We start from the raw sequence: 21,620 nt of genomic DNA, 5'->3' as shown, positions 1-21,620 counted from the left end.
AACCAGCAGGTGTTGGGGTTTTAGGTCAGGGAGTCCAGCACAAGTCTTGGTTTTAAATCAGGGAAACCAGCAGGAGTCTGGGTTTCAGATCAGACAGTCCAGCAGGAGTCTAGGTTTTAGGTCAGGCAGTCCAGCATGAGTCTGGGTTTTAAATCAGGCAAACCAGCAGGATTCAGGTTTTAGATCAGACAGGCCAGCAGGCGCCTGGGTTTTCGGTCAGAGAGACCAGCAGGAGTCAAGGTTTGAGATCAAGGAAACCAGCAGGAGTCAGGATTTTCAATCAGGCAATCCAGAAGGAGTCAGGGTTTTAGATTAGGGAGACCAGCATTTCTCTTAAGGGATGCTGGCTTCTACCTGCACTTGCTGGAAACTTGAATTAATTAACATGAAGCAATCAGAAGCTAAAACTCTAGTAAATAGAGGGAGACTTTTCCTTTATCTATTGGGTGGAAAGGAAGGGGTCTCTCATCCAACATCATGGATAGTACAGCCCCAGTGTAGGTATGTCAGTGATCATATAGATTCAAAGTAACTGCTGTCTGTGACTCAATGGTAACACCATGCTGGTTATTTATTTAACATAAACAGAAAATGCTGGAAATACTCAGCAGGTCTGGCAGCATCTGTGCTTTTCATAATCACACCTCCTCTAGACCTATCTTTTGTTTATTAATTTACCATCCCCTTTTGCCTTGCACCATCATCCCTTTTGTCATTTAATCTCACCTGCCTTCCACCCTATCATAGACCTTCCCTTCTGTTTTTTCATCCCCTCCCACTTTCCCTCCCTCTGTACTTGCTTAAAACCTGTTACATCTCTAACTTTTTCCAGTTTTGGTGAAAGGTCATCGACCTGAAATGTTAACTCTGTTTCTCTCTTCACAGGTGCTGCCTGACCTGCTGAATATTTCCGCAAGCGCAGTATTTTGCTTTTGTATTGCCAGTTATTCATTTATTCGCCTTCGCTCAGCTCCTATAGTGAATCCCACTATTGAATGAAAAGGTCACTTTGTGCAATAAATCGCTGATTCCTTGAGATACAGGGAATGGTGATATATTGTGTCCACACTACATAAGCAATAAATTGCATACCTGTTGTCGCACCTTTAAAAGCAAGTGGTACTGAAGCTGTATTATACATGGACTGACTGAGAGGCTGAATTCTGCCTCTTTACACCAGCACTGAATGCCCCACCTGAGCTCAGGAACTGAGGATTGAACGTAGCATTTTTAATAAAAAAAATTGTTGCATATCAGGCCTTTATAGCATGCAGTCGACAAAACATTTGACAGATATATTTCACTTAAAATAGCAAATCCACCGAAAACCCTTTGAAAAAAGCTGGAGAACCCGGAGACAGAAAGATGGGCGAGGCAGTGATTACAGTTACAGATCCCTGTCAGCGGAGGAATTAAAATGAAAGGACAGAAGCTGGCTCAGCGAGTAGTGGTCTTGAATTCAGAGAGGCGCCATTTCATCTTCCTCCTGAAGGACAGGTAGAGAGTGGACAGACCTGTGCTGGAGCTGACCAGAGACAGTTTGCAGAGGGATAGTGTCAGAGGAATCTAGGATTCAGAGAAAGGAGAGAGAGAAATGGAGAGAAAAGAGAGAGCAGATCAGGACAAGGAAAGCAAGGCAATATGCTTTTATTTCCAGTGATACAATTTTCTCCAAAGTTTTTCTCTTTTTTATCCCTTATGTTCTGAAACTGAAGTACAAATTCACGGGGACTATTAGCCTTCTACTTCCTTACCTACCCGGTTATTTGACTGTGGAGGACATTGTAACCAGATCAGATTCTGTCCTTTCCAGACCCCCTACACATATGTGCACTTATGATAACATGTGTAAATGCGAGGGCACACATGCTTGCACACATAGAGTCATAGAGTCATACAGCACAGAAACAGGCGCTTTGGCCCATCGTGTCCGTGCCGGCCATCCAGCACCTGTCTATTCTAATCCCATTTTCCACCACTTGGCCCGTAGCCTTGTATGCTATGGCATTTCAAGTGCTCATTTAAATACCTTAAATGTTGTGAGGGTTCCTGCCTCTGTCTTCCCTTCAGGCAGTGTGTTCAAGATTCCAACCATCCTCTTGGTGAAAGGATTTTCCTCAAATCCCCTCTAAACTTCCTGCCCCTTACCTTAAATCTATGCCCCCTGGTATTGACACATCCTCTAAGGGGAAATGTTTCTTCCTATCTACCCTATCTACCCTGTCTATGCCCCTCATAACACCGATACATACACACATGAAGGTGCAGACCTGAACGCACACACTCACCCGCATGCAGACGTGTCCACACATGTAGACACATGCATGCACACACATCCACACATATACACATGCATATGCACACGTGTGCACACACACTATCAAGAAGCACATGGATGTGAACATGCTCTCGTGTGCTGAAGCACATGCACATGCATGCACACATACAAACATATTTTACAGCAGCTAAGCAACGCGGAGTAAGAATGCTGGTTGCTTTTTTAAAAATCTCTGCATCCCTAGCCTTGACATAAACTCCAGTTGCTCCAACTGCTGATTCAGCTGAGATCAGATAACCGCAAATGAACAGCTTGAAAGCTCAGAGTTTCAACTGGAATCTCAACCGCAGGGCATCTCAACCAGAAACATTTCAATTAGCTGCAGCAGCACAGAGGAGGAAGATAAACACCGATGTGACACTGATCTAATTGCGAAGTACATAAATCAAAACAACAGCAACAAAAACTTGCATTTAGATAGTGTCTTTAATGTAGTAACATGTCACAAAATGCTTCACAGAAGTGTTATCAATAAGGGGATTGCATAGAGGCTGTCATCCTTAATTGGGTTATGAAGTAATGAAATCAAATCAGTTTAATTAAATATTCTAATTTAATCTTTAGCACATGGCAGACTAATCTCTGAAACCACCTAGGGAGAAGCTGAATGACCCACAGATCAGCCATAGTGTAATAGAATGACAGAACAGGCTCCAGGGGCTATACAACATACTCCTATTCCTTTGAGGCCTGGTGAGTGTTAGTTGACTCATTGCCCAACATGGGGGAAGGTGGGCACCAGAGATATGCCTGAAGTGCTGCTTATGTCTACTTTCCCCATTTTAATGAGGTGTCTTCCAGCAGGGGTTGGGGCAGCATAACCACTGGAATAGCAGTCCAAGCAACTCTGGGCTATTATTTCTATCAGATCTAATGACCCAGATAATAACACAAGTTAGAGAAAACTATGTCACGCCAATGTGCTTTGTTGAATGATAATTTTCTTTAATACACTGACTGTAGATCTGAGTTTATATACCTTTTAAAAGACATTTAAAAAAGAACAGCTAGGAGGATGACTTTGCTGGCAGCTTAGGATGGCCACCTAATTTGCAACATTGTATCCGACACTGCAAGACTTCTGAAGTGGAGACGAAATGTCTGCTCATTTCCCAGCGAGAACGAAGACCCAGGAAGTTTAAGGGAACTACCTGTTCTTTTTAGCAAGAGAGAAATACTGCTAACTGCTATGTTTGAATCACTGTCATGTGACAAGCCCCTCCCCATCTGTAGTTTGAAGCATGTGCTTCTATGCAGCAAAAAGTAGAAGCTTCTGAACTCTGACACATACAGACCCAAGTGGGGGTCTCCCTCTCTCTCTCTCCATTCCAGCTTGAAAGTTTCAACCAGCCTTCTATCTCTTCAAACTAAAGCCTCAGGACCACTGAATTCAGCTAGAAGTCAGCTGAATAACCAAACTCCACAGACTGTATACCCCTTTTTTTCTATAGACTCTAATTCAACCGAGTTACCTTTCCCTACTCTGTAAGCTATTTCTGTGCATGTAAACCTCCAGTGTGTGTGTGTGTGTGTATGAACATTGGCATGCAGTTTATTATTGTCATTAGTTCAGTTTAGGTAAAATAAAATTAACCTCTTTCTTTGTTAAACTGAAGAAAACCTGTCCAATTAGTTCTTGTTATGATCATAGTAAGTAAGTAATCAAACACCTACTAAATTGGCCAGTACGTACACTTTAAGAAAGAATTAAACCTGTTGTGGTCAAACAAGGGAAAGGAAAAGAGGGAAGCCCTTCAACTCCTCCTCACTTGACCCTGACAACTAACACTTCATTATTATACCTAGGGTTTCTTTAAATTCATTCATGGGATGAGGGGGTCGCTGGCCAGGCCAGCATTTATTGCCCATCCCTAATTGCCCTTGAGAAGGTGGTGGTGAGATGCCTTCTTGAACTGCTGCAGTCCATCTGGAGTAGGTACACCCACAGTGCTGTTAGGAAGGAAGTTCCAGGATTTTGACCCAGCGACAGCAAAGGAATGGCGAAATAGTTCCAAGTCAGGATGGTGTGTGACTTGGAGGTGAACTTGCAGGTGGTAGTGTTCCCATGCATTTACTGCCCTTGTCCTTCTAGTTGGTAGAGGTCACGGGTTTGGAAAGTGCTGTCAAAGGAGCCTTAGTGCGTTGCTGCAGTGCATCTTGTAGATGGTACACACTGCTGCCACTGTGCGTCAGTGGTGGAGGGAGTGAATGTTTGCAGTTGGTGTGCCAATCAAGCAGGCTGCTTTGTCCTGGATGGTGTCGAGCTTCTTGAGTGTTGTTGGAGCTGCACCCATCCAGGCAAGTGGAGATTATTCCATCACACTCCTGACTTGTGCCTTGTAGATGGTAGACAGGCTTTGGGGAGTCAGGAGGTGAGATACTCGCTGCAGGATTCCTAGCCTCTGACCTGCTCTTGTAGCCACGGTATTTGTATGGCTACTCCAGTTCAGTTTCTGGTCAATGGTAACCCCTAGGATGTTGATAGTGGGGGATTGAGCGATGGTAATGCCATTGAATGCCAAGGGAAGATGGTTAGACTCTCTCTTATTGGAGATGGTCATCGCCGGGCACTTGTGTGGCGCGAATGTTACTTGCCACTTATCAGACCAAGCCTGGATATTGTCCAGGTCTTGCTGCATTTCTACACAGACTGCTTCAGTATCTGAGGAGTTGCAAATGGTGCTGAACATTGTGCAATCATCAGCGAACATCCCCACTTCTGACCTTATGATTGAAGGAAGGTCATTGATGAAGCAGCTGAAGATGGTTGAGCCAAGGACACTACCCTGAGGAACTCCTGCAGTGATGTCCTGGAGCTGAGATGATTGACCTCCAACAACCACAACCATCTTCTTTTGTGGTAGGTATGACTCCAACCAGTGGAGAGTTTTCCCCCTGATTCCCATTGACTTCAGTTTTGCTATGGCTCCTTGATGCCATACTCAGTGAAATGCTGCCTTGATGTCAAGGGCAGTCACCTCACCTCACCCATTGAGTTCAGCTCTTTTGTCCATGTTTGAACCAAGGCTGTAATGCGGTCAGGAGCTGAGTGGCCCTGGCGGAACCCAAACTGAGCGTCACTGAGCAGGTTATTGCTAAGCAAGTGCCGTTTGATGGCACTGTTGCTGACACCTTCCATCACTTTACTGATGATTGAGAGCAGGCTGATGGGGCGGTAATTGGTCAGGTTGGGTCCTGCTTTTTGTGTACAGGCCATACGTGGGCAATTTTCCACATTGCAGGGTAGATGCCAGTGTTGTAGCTGTATTGGAACAGCTTGGCTGGGGGCGCAGCAAGTTCTGGAGCACAGGTCTTCAGTACTATTGCCGGAATATTATCAGGGCCCATAGCCTTTGCTGTATCCAGTGCCTTCAGTCATTTCTTGATCTCACGCGGAGTGAATCGAATTGGCTGAAGTCTGGCATCTGTGATGCTGGGGACTTCAGGAGGAGGCCGAGATGGATCATCAACTCGGCACTTCTGGCTGAAGATTGTTGCAAATGCTTCAGCCTTATCTTTCGGACTGATGTGCTGGGCTCCCCCATCATTGAGGATGGGGATATTTGTGGCACCACCTCCATCCAGATAGTTTTTTAATTGTCCACCACCATTCACGGCTGGATGTGGCAGGACTGCAGAGCTTAGATCTGATCTGTTGGTTATGGGATTGTTTAGCTCTGTCTATTGCGTGCTAATTATGCAGTTTGGCATGCAGATTGTCCTGTGTTGTAGCTTCACCGGTTGACACCTCATTTTGAGGTATGCCTGGTGCTGCTCCTGGCATGCCCTCCTGCACTCTTCATTGAACCAGGGTTGGTCTCCTGGCTTGATGTTAATGGTAGAGTGGGGGATATGCCGGGCCATGAGGTTACAGATTGTGGCTGAGTACAGTTCTGCTGTTGCTGATGGTCCATAGCGCCTCATGGATGCCCAGTTTTACATTGCTAGATTTGTTTGAAATCTATCCCATTCAGCACGGTGATAGTGCCACACAACACGCTGGAGGCTATCCTCAATGTGAAGGTGGAACTTCATCTCCACGAGGACTGTGTGGTGGTCACTCCTACCAATACTATCATGGACAGATGCATCTCTGGCAGGCAGATTGGTGAGGACAAGGTCAAGTATGTTTTTCACTCTTGTTGGTTCCCTCGCCACCTGCTGCATACCCAGTCTCGCAACTATGTCCTTTAGGACTGGGCCAGCTCAGTCAGTAGTGGTGCTACTGAACCACTCTTGGTGATGGACATTGAAGTACCCCACCCAGTGTAATTTCTGTGCCCTTGCCACCCTCAGTGATTCCTCCAAGTGGTGTTCAACATGGAGGAGTATTGGCTCATCAGCTGAGGGAGGGTGGTAGGTGGTAATCAGCAGAAGGTTTCCTTGTCCATGTTTGACCTGATCCCATGAGACTTCATGGGGTCCAGAGTCGATGTTGAGGACTCCCAGAGCAACTCCCTCCCGACTGTCTACCACTGTGCCACCACCTCTGCTGGGTCTGTCCTGCCAGTGGGACAGGACATACTTGGGGATGGTGATGGCAGTGTCTGGGACATTGCCTGTCAGGTATGATTCTGTGAGTATGACTATGTCAGGCTGTTGCTTGACTAGTCTGTGGGACAACTTTGGTACAAGCCCCCAGATGTTAGTGTGGAGGATTTTGCAGGGTCGATAGGGCTGGACAGGGGTTCTATGTGTTATTCTCTCTCCAACGGACATTGAATAGAATAGGGTTTCCATCCCTCCAGGATTGTCCTGCATCTCCAGGAATTGAAGATTTATCTCCAAGGCACTGCTGGGAGAAACTCAGGAAAAAGATCATAGGGGCCTTTAAAAAATCATATTCTTTCAAAACTTTTGTTTATTAGTTATTTAAATGTTAGAGCAAGTAAGAAAAAGGGTTGTTTGATTGACAGTCAATTGGATATAAAGAATCTGTTTGCTTTTCAATTAGCATGTGAAGGTGTGAGAAGGCACATGTTGGGCGATCAACAGGGGAAGCATGGGGGCCTGGCAGTTGGAGGGAAGCATTCATGTGATGAAACTTTCCAGATTACATCCAGCCAGAGTTAGCAACCCTAATATGGAATGATGGTCCTGAAATTCTGTGGGGTTTGTCCTAGCTCCTGCAAGGTCCTGATGAAGGATCTACACCCCAAATGTTAAGCAGCATTTGCTCTTTACTTTTCAAAAAATATTTTTTGAAATATAGGCATTGCTGGCAAAGCCAGCATTTATTGCCCACCTCTTGCTGCCCTTACAAAGGTGGAGCTGGGCCTACTTCTTGAACCAGTACAGTCCAAATGGTAAAGGTGCTCTCAAAACACTGTCAGATAGGCAGTTCCATGATCCTCGTGCTGAAGAAGGAATGGCGATCAATGTCCAAGCCGGGATGGTATGTGACCTGGAGAGGAATTGCTGTCCATGCCCTTCTAGGTGATAGAAGTTGCTGGTTTGGGAGGTGCTGCTGAAGAAGCCTTGGGTGACTTGCTGCAGTATATCCTGTAGATGGAACACCTTCCAATCACGGTGTGCTGAGTGTGGAAGGGATGGATGGTTAAGCCAGTGGATGAGTCGCTGATCAAATGGACTGCTTTGTCCTGGATAGTGCAGATGTTCTTGAGTGTTACTGCACAGCACCCATCCAGGCAAGTGGACAGTATTCCATCACATTCCTAATGAGCCTTGTATGTGGTGCAAAGAATTTGGAGAGTAAGGAAGTGAGCCATGCAATGCTGAATACCCAGCCTCTGACCTGTTCTGGTAGCCGCAGCATTTATGTGGTTGGTCCAGTTGATCAATGGTGACCCCAGCAAGTTAATAGTAGGGGATTCAGTGATGCTAATGCTCCTAACTGTCAAGGTGAGGTGGTTAGATTCTCACTTGCTAGAATCATAGGGCCAGATTTTCAAATGCTGGCAGGGTCAGGACCTGGTGAGGGTGCGATTTGAAAATCACAGTCCCGAAGGTCATCTCTGGATCCCAACGCCTCTGGGACTGTCTGCAATATTCAAAGTTCTGCTGGGGGGAGGCAACAGAGAAGCCACTCTCCTTCAATTAATGGCCGACTGAGCTCGGGCCCGGGAGGTCGGCACTGCAATTTTTAATGGAGATTTCAGCAAATGTACTAATTGGGCGGCGGCTCACCTTCTGCCCAATTAGGGCATTAGCATTTAAAAATAGCCTCTCGTGAGCAAAAAGTGCAGTTGCGGTGTTGGGACCCAGAATCTATCTGGGTGCGGGGTTCTCAACCCCACTTTAAAAATCTGGCCCATAGAATCTTAGAAACTGACAGCCACTTTTTGTCCATAAACCTGTCACTTCCTCATCTTCAAGTACCTGCCCAACTCCCTTTTAAATCCATCTTCTTTACTTCCCTGCTGTGTGGCACTTTGTCCAATGCCTTCCAAAAGTCCATGGATGCATCTACTGCACTACCCTGATCAGCCTTCTTTGTTACCTCATCAAAGAATTCAATCAATTTGGTCAGACATGATTTACCTTTAACTGCTGGCTCTCCTTGATTAAACCTTTGTCTTTCAAAATAAAAGTTTATTTTATCACTGATAACGTTGGAGAATCTCATTGCCTGACATTTGAATGACATGAATGTTACTTGCTACTTATCAGCCCAAGCCTGGATATTGTCCAGGTCTTGCTGCTTATGGGCATAGACTGTTTTTTTATTGAGGAATTTCAAATGGAGCTGAACACTATGCAATCATCAGTAAACAGCACAACTTGTGATTTTATACTGATGCTGCTGGGCCTCTGGGTGTTTCCTGCAGTTTCTGTTTTTCCACCAGCAAGGGAGTTGACTTAGGGCCATGTGATGCCTTTAAAAACAGCTGGATTGAAATTGGTTATGGAGATATTAATAGTACTTAGATATTATTTCAAGGAATTTGATGTTCGCTAAATTAGGGAGTAGGAAAGAAAGGGAAGGAAATCCATAACAGAATAAACACACTATGGTCCCCGGTAGTGAGTCAAATATCCTTTCCTCATTCCAGGCTTCCTTATATACTTAGGTTCATAACGTTCAAGCTGCTGTCTCCTAACACACAAGTCGGACCTGCAATTGGAAAGAATGGGACAAGACCAATTGGCTCATCCAGCCCATTTCTTTTCAAACTGTGATCCATTTTAATCCATTTCATCCTGGGTTCCCCATTTCATATGCTGAGGAACGTTTCTGCATGATTTGTTTCTCATGCCCAAAAAATTAATTTCAAAGAACTCCAGAATGCCACACCTAAGCTTATGTTAAAACTGGACACCCAACTAATCAACTCATATCCTTGAGAATGGCAGTTCCAAAGCCCTAGCACTCAAGGAACAATTGTTTGATTTCATTTGATTGCCTCTGTCGATACGTATCCTTATGAAACCACAATATCACAGGACAAAGGACGGTTGCTTCACAGAGACTTACTTTTGAAAGAGCTTTGGATAGTTAGGAAACCCATTGCTCACCTCCTGGCATCTCTGTCAGCTCATTCAGTGGCGGGACATTATCCAGAGTGTTGGCATACTTCTTTGCAGCCTGACGCTGGGCGTAACGTGCTTCGATCTCCTTCTTTGTCCTGGGTATTCGGCACTTGAAGATGCAACACAGTATGATTACTGGAAAGAAACAGAAAGATCTCAGACTTTCTGGACAAAGCAACTTGGTGATCCTCGAGTTGTAGTAGTCTCCCCTTGAATCAGAAGGTCATGGCTTCAAGCCCCACTCCAAAGACAAGCACACAATCTAGGCTGCCACTCCAGTGCAATACTGAGGGAGTGTTGCACTATCAGAGGTGCAGATGACACAAAACTGGGTAGGACGGTGAGTTGTGAGCAGAATGCAGAGAGGCTTCAGGGTGATTTGGACAAGTTGAGTGAGTGGGCAAATGCATGGCAGATGCAGTATGATGTGGATAAATGTGAGGTTATCCACTTTGGTAGCAAGAACAGGAAGACAGATTATTATCTGCATGGCTATAAATGGAGAGAGGGGAATATGCAACGAGACCTGGGTATTCTCGTACACCAGTCGCTGAAGGTAAGCATGCAGGTTCAACAGGCGGTAAAAAAGGCAAATGGTATATTGGCCTTCATAGCGAGAGGATTCGAGTACAGGAGCAGAGATGTCTTGCTGCAATTATACAGGGCCTTGGTGAGCCCACACCTGGAATATTGTGTGCCGTTTTGGTCTCCTTATCTGAGGAAGGATGTTCTTGCTATAGAGGGAGTGCAGCGAAGGTTTACCAGACTGATTCCTGGGAGGCGGGACTGACGTATGAGGAGAGATTGAGTCGGTTAGGATTATATTCGCTGGAGTTCAGAAGAGTGAGGGGGGATCTCATAGAAACCTATAAAATTCTAACAGGACTTGACAGGGTAGATGCAGGAAGGATGTTCCCGATGGTGGGGGAGTCCAGAACCAGGGGTCATAGTCTAAGGATACGGGGTAAACCTTTCAGAACTTAGATGAGGAGAAATTACTTCACCCAGAGAGTGGTGAGCTTGTGGAATTCGCTACCACAGAAAGAATTGAGGCCAAAACATTGTATGTTTTCAACAAGGAGTTAGATATAGTTCTTGGGGCGAAAGGGATCAAAGGATATGGGGGGAAAGCGGGAACAGGTTACTGAGTTGGATGATCAGCCATGATCATAATGAATGGCGGAGCAGGCTCAAATGGCCGAATGGCCTACCCCTACTCCTATTTTCGATGTTTCAGATGCGATGTTAAACCAAGGTCCTGTCTGCCCTCCCAGGTGAACATAAAAGATCCCATGGCATTATTTAGAAGAAGAACAGTGGAACTCTCTAATACATATCCCTCAACCAATGTCACGAATACAGATTATCTCGTCATTACCATATTTCTGTGTGTGAGACCTTGCTGTGCATTGGCTGCCACATTTTCCAGATTATAACAGTGACTACAGTTCAAAAGTACTTCTTTGGCTGAAATGTGCTTTGGGGCTTCCTGAGGTGCTATATAAATGCAAGTCTTTCTTCTTTCCTTCATTACAGCAATGTAAGAGTTACCAAAGTCATGCTGGACCTCTCAAAGTAGATTTTCCTCCTTTGGTGTTTGGGTGCTATATAATCACCTGAGTGGGATAGAGAGAGGAAGATCAGGCAGAAAGTATTGCATGGCCATAAAAGAACTAACAAATCATAGCCTGCAATTCTTGTCAGAAGCCTCTTCATGGTTGGTAAATTGTTTTAAGCCCCATTTTAATGAGTTATATTCCACCTTTTATTACCCATTACCCTTTAGGTTTCCTTATCTCCACACACCATTTTCTTAATTCAGGGAAGAGGCAAGTGATACTCTATCAAAGTTCCACCAATGTGTTTCTGGACCACTTATAGTTGTACTAGATTGATTGCTCTCTGATTTGTTCCTTCATCCCTGTGGAAGGCTTCTTGCAATCAGACTGACTTCCAGGCAGGGAACTTGTCAGGGGATTCCCAGACATCTGGTTTCCCATCTAAAAATCTGCCTTCCTGTCTAAGTAAACCATCCCTGTTAATATCCAGGCCATTGGCCCTGACATTTACAGAAAGGTGGGGAAAACAGCTGAAGAACCTGGCAAGGTCGGGGACATGGATATTCTACCAATCGTAATGGCAGGTCCTCATCAATATCTTGTATCTCTGCCTCTTGCCTGGCAGCCAGCAAAGTGGGCAGCCTGGAGGGACTCTTGGGGAAGCTCCCAGCAACTGAGTGAGGTGGGAGGAAAGGAGGAGGGAAAGATCGGCAATGGTGGGAGGTGTGGCTTGGCAGTTGGGATGGGGGGAAGGCTGGCAGTCGGGGTTTGGTCCGATGACTGGCTATGGGAAAGGGTAGAAGAGGCTGAAGGCTTCCTTGAGAAACCCGGGGAGAGCATTCCTGCTCCTCCTGGCCCACAGGAATGCTGAAACAGCTATCTAACTTGCAAAGCTGGCAGCTCCCGCCATCATTTCACAGCCGTGTTTCCTGACTCCTGGAAAGTCCGGGCAGCACCTGTTAATTGCACAGGAGGAGCCTGACTTAAATATATTAATGAGCACCCTGTCTGTCCATGACAGGACACTCGGTCACCCCAGTATCCACTGCTGTAAAAATGGTGGCAGTAACTTGTGCAGCAGGTTGGGTTTGCACTCTTTTTAACCATACTCCGATCCTCTCCCTTCCATCGAGGGGTGTTGATATTGAGACCACGATTGCCACAGAAAAAAAATTACAGTTGGCCTCTCCTTGCTCACAGAGATTGGGTGAAACGGAACAAGCAGTGCCCAGGATTTTTGCAGGAATGGATTTTTTTTTGTTTCTATTAAAACTGAATTTTTGAAGAATGTCAGTGCAGCTTGATTAGATTGTCATTCTGCCTCGCTGATCGGCCCTGGAGCTGCTTGATTCCATCAGAGACATAATTGCTGCAGAAAAAAAATCACAGTTGGCATTTCCCTTCTCTCACAGATAGTGGGTGAGAGGGGTCAGTGCCCAGGGCCCTCATCACATACGTCTGCCTTAGAATCAAACTAGACCGCATCCAGGTGCCAGGCCATTTGGGTCATACACAAACATTCAATGACAGAACGCTGAGTCCTCATCCTCTGGCACAGCAATTAGACTGAAAGCAGCAGGGACATAGAGTGATGTGAATTGTTGCCTCCTAACCCAAGGTTAGTCTGGGCGTCTGGCATCTAGCACAGGGCAGATTCTAGCATTTTCAGGTGGGGACCACTTCTCAGTAATTCCCATAATTGAAAAGTCACAATTTGCCAAAAAAACATGTTTTCCTTCCACTGATGTGAATTCATGTTGTCACTGTTCCCCTGGGTATAAGCAACGTACTGGATGAAAAAAAGTATATCAAGAATAAGGGCGGCACAGTGGCGCAGTGGTTAGCACCGCAGCCTCAGAGCTCCAGCGACCCGGGTTCAATTCTGGGTACTGCCTGTGTGGAGTTTGCAAGTTCTCCCTGTGTCTGCGTGGGTTTCCTCTGGGTGCTCTGGTTTCCTCCCACATGCCAAAAGACTTGCAGGTTGATAGGTAAATTGGCCATTATAAATTGCCCCTAGTTTAGGTAGGTGGTAGGGAAATATAGGGACAGGTGGGAAGTGGTAGGAATATGGAATTAGTGTAGGATTAGTATAAATGGGTGGTTGATGGTTGGCACAGACTCGGTGGGCCGAAGGGCCTGTTTCAGTGCTGTATCACTAACTAATATACATCAAGGAAGGAAGGAGTTGAATTGCAACCAATTTTAACAATGCCATGGAATGGGCTTTATCCTTGTGTGGGCAGTGACTTCTCTACATAATTCATAGTCCCAGCTTCCAGTGAATACTAGTTTTCATCTGGTATCTTGTTTTTGGAGCTCTATTGCGTAATGTAGGGAGATGAGTCACTAATTGCTACCAGTGCCTGAGTTTCGAGTTGCAGGAGTAATGCTGAGACCACCTTGGAGTAAAGCTTGACCTCAGTCTTGAAAACTTCAATTGACCCAACATCCACAATCTTTGGGGGCAGCGAGTTCCAGATTTCCACTACCTTTTGTGTCAAAATGTTCTTACTGATTTCATTCCTAAATGGCCTAGCTCTAATTTTAAGATTCTGCCCTCTTGTTCTGCATTGCTTCACCAGAGGAAATGGTTTCTCTGTATCTACCTCACTGAATTAAAAGCCGGCTACCTGACCCGAACCCGACAGGACCTGACGACGTGTTGAATTCGGGTAGGGTCGGGTCATACTTCTGGGTCCGGCATTCGGGCTCGGGTCAGGTCGCGCTGGGTCAGACAGGCTCTATCACCACCTCAGGTAAGTGGCTCCAATGTTAATACACTTTGTGAGCTTGAAAGGTGGTTTTGTTACAGTTATTTTAAGCTTGTGCAGATAAGCAACAAAGTGAGGTTAACTCATGGTTGGGTCAGCTCAGATTGGGTGCAAGAAAAAATGGAAGGTCTCGGGCCGGGTCGGGCTTGGGGTCGGATGTGGTTCTGTCGGGCTTGGGTCGGGTTTCATTTGCAGACGCGGGCCGGCCTTTACACCGAATCCTATAATCATTCTAAATACATTGGGCAGAATTTTGTTCTGTACTTGGAGGCAGGCACAGAGACAGGGTTGGGGGGGTGGGTGCGGTGGGGCCAAACAAAATGACAGGGGACACCATTTCCGGTGTTGTCCAGGCCCCCCTGCCATTTTGTCTGGGGTAGGGAAGGCCGAGGATGGCCTTCCCACCAAAGGCAGATTGAGTCTTTTTCCACCTCCCACCTAATTTTTGTGGAAGGTGGAGGGGCCCACTGCCATGGGGAGATGTCGTCAGGTAAAACCTGGCAGCCTCTTAGCGGGGCCAGGGGCGTTCCTCCTTTGGGGATAATCCTCGGCCCCTGGAGGGCCCTCTCAGTGGCAATCACTGCCTCACCCACCCCACCCCCCACCCCATGAAGACAGCCCCCACCCTCACCAACCCACTGCCCCCATCCTGTCACTGGGGTCTGCCTGAATGACCCCAGCAACCCCTTACCCCACTTACCTCTCCCAGAGTCTCTTCCACTCCTCGGTACTGCAGGGCAATGGTGCTGCTGGTACTGCAGAGCTGCCGGAAGCTCTGGAAGTGCGAGCATGTCCCTTAAAGGGATGGTGCCCTGATGGCGGGCAATTAATTGGCTGTTAAATGGCATCAGGATTCTGATGGAGGGCTAAGGCGGGGGTCTCCCCCTGCCTTCTGGCCCACCGCTGGGACCCCTGTCGCCAAAATGAAATACAGCCCATTGAGTAGATCATCCTTCTAATTTCAAGCAAATTCAAGCCAAGTTGATGCAACCCTTAAATCCCTGATGTCATTCTGGTGAATTTGTGTTGTATTGCTTCCAAGGTCAATATATCTTTCCCGAGGTTTGGTGCCCAAAACTGACTGTACAATTCGAGTTGGGCTCTGAAAAAACTCTGTTCAACTGAAATAGCATTTCCATACTTTTCAAAGACCAGCATTCCATTAGCCTTTATTATGTTTTGTAGCTTTGCACTGGTACTTATTCAAGATTTTTGTACATGGACACCTAAACCTTTTGTTTTCTCATATCTTCAGAGGGGCACATGTAGTTGTGGAATAATAGAAATCAAGGATAGATCCTAGGGGACTCCAGTACGTGAAGAGAAGCAATTTGTTAGAGATTCTATGGCTATAATTGGACAGGTAAATGTGAAACTAAGCGAACTCGTCCCACAGTGGAGGAGAGGTGTTGGAGGAGGATGGCATTATTGACTGTGTCAAATATTGGAAAGGAAAAGGAATAGTGCACTGCGGTCACTGTTTCAGAGGATGTCTTTTGCCTCTGTGATTAGCACCATTTCCGTGCGATGGCAGGGCAGAAATCTGATTGGTGAGATGCAAACAAATCGGAATCTCCATATCTCCATTATCCTCACAGTCTCACCAAGCTGTTGCCTACATAGTCTTCATATTCCAACTCTCCTCACAGTCTCCCCAACCACACTCTCCACCCAGTTTCTCAGCTTTACTACCCTTCCTGAGACCCAGCTCCACACTCCTTCCTGTTCCCCTTGCCCCACCGTGCATCGTGACACTACAGTTCACAGCAGCAAACCTATCACAACTCTTTTGCTGCCTCCTTTCCCACACAAATTCCCACCCTTGCATCACTCCCATCCTCACCAAGCTTCACTGGCTTTTGTCCCTTTGGAGATTCAGATGAATATCTTCACCCTCACCTTCCTATCACTTAGTGACCACTCTCTTCCAATCTCTAGGTTTATGTATGTCTCAGGCTGTAATCTGTTCCTGCCTGACTGGTTTCCTGTTCGGTCCTTACTCCCTGTGGATTACCATCAGAGACGGTTCTTCAATCGCTTGCCCCCATACCCACCGTGCCCCCCCCATACCCCACACATCCCTGGTTCAGCAAATGAACCAACAACTTGGTCTTTGTTTCTGTTTTCCCATAGACCCAAAGAGCACCATAAATCGAAGCCAGAATCATGGCAGGTATTAGCCATTGCTCAATTGGTAGTACTCGTGGCTCTCAGCCAGTAGGTTGTGGGTTCAAGTCCCACTCTGGAGAACTGAGCATTTAAACAAGGCTGACGCTCCAGTGCAGTATTCAGGGAGCACTGGTTGTGCTGCTGATACTGCTGAGCTGCTTGCCCATGACTGGTCATCAATTCCTGGGGGTGGGATCCCTGTCCCTATTAAGTGTTTAAAAGGATTGGGATTCTGCCTCCTTGAACCTTTACCCCAAAAGACCAGAGGATTGCTCAGGCGGTCAAACAAATGCAGAAGCAGGGTTCGCCCTGACTTTTCGACCCAGCACCAGTAGCCCTGCCTCCTGCACAAAATCCAGCCCTTCCTTTCTACAATTGTCCTCAAAAGAAGCAGTTAGAAGATATAGGAAACCTACGAAAAGAACAAAGAACAAAGAAAATTACAAACAGGAACAGGCCCTTCGGCCCTCCAAGCCTGCGCCGATCCAGATCCTCTATCTAAACCTGTCGCCTATTTTCTAAGGGTCTGTATCTCTTTGCTTCCTGCCCATTCATGTATCTGTCTAGATACATCTTAAAAGACGCTATCGTGCCCGTGTCTACCACCTCCGCTGGCAACGCTTTCCAGGCACCCAGCACCCTCTGCGTAAAGAACTTTCCACGCATATCCCCCCTAAACTTTTCCCCTCTCACTTTGAACTCGTGACCCTTAGTAATTGAATCCCCCACTCTGGGAAAAAGCTTCTTGCTATTCACCCTGTCTATACCTCTCATGATTTTGTACACCTAAATCAGGTCCCCCCTCAACCTCCGTCTTTCTAATGAAAATAATCCTAATCTACTCAACCTCTCTTCATAGCTAGCGCCCTCCATACCAGGCAACATCCTGGTGAACCTCCTCTGCACCCTCTCCAAAGCATCTACATCCTTTTGGTAATGTGGCGACCAGAACTGCACGCAGTATTCCAAATGTGGCCGAACCAAAGTCTTATACAACTGTAACATGACCTGCCAACTCTTGTACTCAATACCCCGTCCGATGAAGGAAAGCATGCCGTATGCCTTCTTGACCACTCTATTGACCTGCGTTGCCACCTTCAGGGAACAATGGACCTGAACACCCAAATCTCTCTGGACATCAATTTTCCCCAGGACTTTTCCATTTATTATAAAAGCAAAATACTGCGGATGCTGGAAATCTGAAACGAAAACAAGAAATGCTGGATTCACTCAGCAGGTCTGGCAGCATCTGTGGAAAGAGAAGCAGAGTTAACGTTTCGGGTCAGTGACCCTTGTTCCGAAGAAGGGTCACTGACCCGAAACGTTAACTCTGCTTCTCTTTCCACAGATGCTGCCAGACCTGCTGAGTGAATCCAGAATTTCTTGTTTTTGGTTCTTTTCCATTTATTGTATAGTTCACTCTTGAATTGGATCTTCCAAAATGCATCACCTCGCATTTGTCCGAATTGAACTCCATCTGCCATTTCTCTGCCCAGCTCTCCAATCTATCTATATTCTGCTGTATTCTCTGACAGTCCCCTTCACTATCTGCTACTCCACCAATCTTAGTGTCGTCAGCAAACTTGCTAATCAGACCACCTATACTTTCCTCCAAATCATTTATGTATATCACAAACAACAGTGGTCCCAGCATGGATCCCTGTGGAACGCCACTGGTCACACGTCTCCATTTTGAGAAACTCCCTTCCACTGCTACTCTCTGTCTCCTGTTGCCCAGCCAGTTCTTTATCCATCTAGCTAGTACACCCTGGATCCCATGCGACTTCACTTTCTCCATCAACCTACCATGGGGAACCTTATCAAACGCCTTACTGAAGTCCAGGTATATGACATCTACAGCCCTTCCATCATCAATCAACTTTGTCACTTCCTCAAAGAATTCTATTAAGTTGGTAAGACATGACCTTCCCTGCACAAAACCATGTTGCCTATCACTGATAAGCCCATTTTCTTCCAAATGGGAATAGATCCTATCCCTCAGTATCTTCTCCAGCAGCTTCCCTACCACTGACGTCAGGCTCACCGGTCTATAATTACCTGGATTATCCCTGCTACCCTTCTTAAACAACGGGACAAAAGAACGAATGCATTCATAAAGTCATTCACAATCTCAGGTCAGCCCAAACCTTTGACAGCCAATTAAGTACTTCTGAAATATACCCACTGTTATAATGTAAGATATGTAGCAGCTAATTTGCGCACAGCAACATCCTCCAAACAGAAATGTGTTAATAACCTAATTATCTTTTTTAGTGATGTTGTTTGAGGTATAAATATTGATCAAGACGTCAGGAAAACTCCCCTACTCTTCGAATAGTGCCATGGGATCTTTTAAGTGCAGCTAAGAGAGCAGATGGACCTCAGTTTAATGTCTTCTCTGAAAGACAGCACCTCCGATAGCGCAGCGCTATCTCAGTACTGCACCAAAATGTCAGCTTACATTTTGTGCTAAAGTCTCTGGAGTGGGACTTGAACCCACAACTGACTCTGAGGCAAGACTGGTCACTTTCAGAATCACCCACCACACTCTTGCTTTTTATAAATTTCATCCATTATATCCTTCATATCTTAATTCACTTCACATTCTCTTTATAATGTCTTCACATCTGCCATAAACATTCACTGCCTCATTGATTCCAACTGGCCTAGGCTAACAGTGTGCATTGCCTCTGTAAACTGTAAGTAAACCCTCTATCTTAATCTATTGACACAGCTGTCAACATCAGACAAATCTGAGTTGAGAGATTTTTTTGCTGGGAGCTGGATAACATGTGGTGGTGATCCACAACAAAACAGGAACATGTCTTAAACCAACAGGTCTGTTCGCAGGGTGGCGGGGGACTGACGGGGTGGTACATTCTCTTCCCCTTTCTCTCCTTCTCTTATTGTCTACCATTCTCTCTTTCTCTCTTCCTCTCTTTTTTGTATTTAACTTTTTCTCCACTTGCAGCAGGTCTGGCCATGGGATTTACAAGTACTTTGTTTCACTAGAAGTACCTATGAATCTGAGGATATCCTCTACTAAAACAATGGAATCAGCAAGAGCAATCCTGGGACTGAACCAGCAGATCCATAGATTGTGTTTTCCCTTTATTGTTTCTTTATTTCCCATGCTTTTGTTGCACTCTTTTCATCCTTCATCACATTCTTTTGACCTGTCAATGTCAGCAGGGTCTCATTAAAGATCACTAATTCTGTTGAGCGTTTTTCAGGCTTTCTCTTGTCCGAAGCTGTTACCATGTAACCTGTGTTTTCTCTTTAACGATACCAGCTGACCAGCTGCAAATGTCCAGCATTATTTAAAAATATTATTCTAGGCATTGTAGCTCTAGTTATACCTGAAGATTATGCATTAGGCTGGCAATTATCTGCATGAACACTGATCTTGCTGATCCTCCCACGGTTCCAGTCAGGTTAAGACCTCAGCATGCACTCAACTTGAGTGCAATTACCGAATTGCACGCTGTGGGAGACAGGCTTTTTTCCTTTAAAGCCTGTCCAGTAACACGCTGGACATTAATTTTTGGAAAATGGAGATAATCATAGAGGTTGAGAGCTAGTATGTATTCTCTTTGCTTTCTTTCACATTGTTCCCGTTTTCTCATCACCAATCGCTTCTGAAATCCTTTAACTATCCAAATTAATTGCCTGCACTTGACATGTAAGCTCAGGCCTGGAGACAGATCTTCAAGGTTAGAGACAGAAAAGGCTGAGCCACTAGAGGCATCAGGAGCTCTGGATTGTGTCCAGTATCTTACAGGAGAGCAAAAACATCCTTCAGTCATTTTCATACCTAATAAAAGGTCATTGACCTGCAACATTGGGGATAATTTTAACTGGTGATTTTGCTGGGAAGTAAAATGCAAAATAACCTCCAACCCTCCTAATCCGCTTTTAATCGAGGCAGGTTGGTGGGCGGGAGACAAACCTGCTCCCAGGTTTGTGCCTCATTTTTTTCTCTGTGCCAGCTTTAATGTTCGCTGGCTGGATTTCCCGGGCCTGTGGAAATCCGGCAGCTAAATGGAGGCGGCAACTGCTACATGGAACATGTAAGAGCTTTTCCAGCACTGGTTGTTGGCCAGGAGGAGCAGGATTCCTCGCCCTCCACCTTCTGGCCTCCCAAGCAAACCTGCTAACCTCCCCAGCGACTGGACTCCTGCACTTCGTCATGACTGATGCCCTCCTGCTGTCATGCACGGCCTGCACTTTCCTCCTACCTTGCCCCATGTCTTCCATGGCCTGTGATCTCTTCTCCACCATGTCTTCCAACCCACCCCCCACATCCTCCATGGGCTCTGGTGATCTTCTTCCCTCCTTCCCCCGATGTCTCCTGTCGTATAACAGCCTGAAAAGGTTAATTTTTGAGACAGTGAGAGTAAACCCTCCCATTGTACTGATGATAATGTAATAGTCACATGGATATCAGGCTGAGAAGAAGCTATAAGCAGCACATGGTGTGCTGGCTAGACAGGCTTGTGGAGAGTGTAAATAGTTATATCTGTATATAATAAACGAGTTATTCTTTAGCCCTACAAAGATCCCAAGACTTTGTTAAACAACAGTCGATCTATGCTTTCTCAATACATAACATCTCCAACCATTTCCATGACCATTCCCCCTCCTCCCCCCAAGATCACTGTCACGTTCCACTATGCTATTTCCAACACCACCGCACCCCACCCCATCTCTCCTGGCCCCACCCATCAATGTCCTCTTGAGTCCTGATCTCTCTCAGGCCATCCCACCCATCAATGTTCCCGCTGAGCTCAGATCTCTTCCGTCTCCGCTCGTTGATGTCCCCGATCCCTGATCTTTCCCAGTGCCCCCACTGATTTCCCCCGACACTCAATCTCTCCAGCCCTGCCCACTGATGACTCCCCAATCTCTCCGAGCACCCACCTTATGTTCCACCCCACCCTTGATCTAACCCTGTTATTTCCCCGACTCCCAATCTCTCCTGCTCCAGCCATTGATGACCCCTGATCCCAATTGCTCCCAGCAGCCCCCCACCCACCGATTTTGCCCCTGACCTCCAATCTCTCCTGACCCCTGACCTCTCCCTCCCTTCCTCCCTTTCAGTGGCCTGGTTCTGAAAGCCTACTCACTCACAGAGGGCCAGCCTCTCAATCTGGCTGGCTGGGCCTGGAAATGGATTCCAGCCAGGTCCTGCTGTTGAATTCGGTGGAACCTGAGGGAAACCTGTTCTTGTAGGTTTTTTGATTGCTGTATTGCCCCCTCTTCCCCCCACCTCGTGGTTAATATCTGGGCTAT

General features: G+C 46.2%; 1 protein-coding gene across 1 annotated transcript in view; it reads right to left on the bottom strand.

The window, feature by feature from the left end:
* tmie (transmembrane inner ear) overlaps positions 1-21,620 on the bottom strand; it is a 186,725-nt gene that overhangs the window by 45,406 nt on the left and 119,699 nt on the right. The window contains exon 3 of the mRNA XM_068030808.1: positions 9,815-9,964. Coding sequence (XP_067886909.1) covers positions 9,815-9,964 — 150 coding nt within the window. The remainder of the gene's footprint in view (positions 1-9,814; positions 9,965-21,620) is intronic.

Source organism: Heterodontus francisci, chromosome 5, assembly GCF_036365525.1.
Source record: "Heterodontus francisci isolate sHetFra1 chromosome 5, sHetFra1.hap1, whole genome shotgun sequence".
Taxonomy (NCBI): domain Eukaryota; kingdom Metazoa; phylum Chordata; class Chondrichthyes; order Heterodontiformes; family Heterodontidae; genus Heterodontus; species Heterodontus francisci.
The sequence above is the reverse complement of the archived record's forward strand: the minus strand, read 5'-3'. Positions and strand labels throughout refer to the sequence as shown.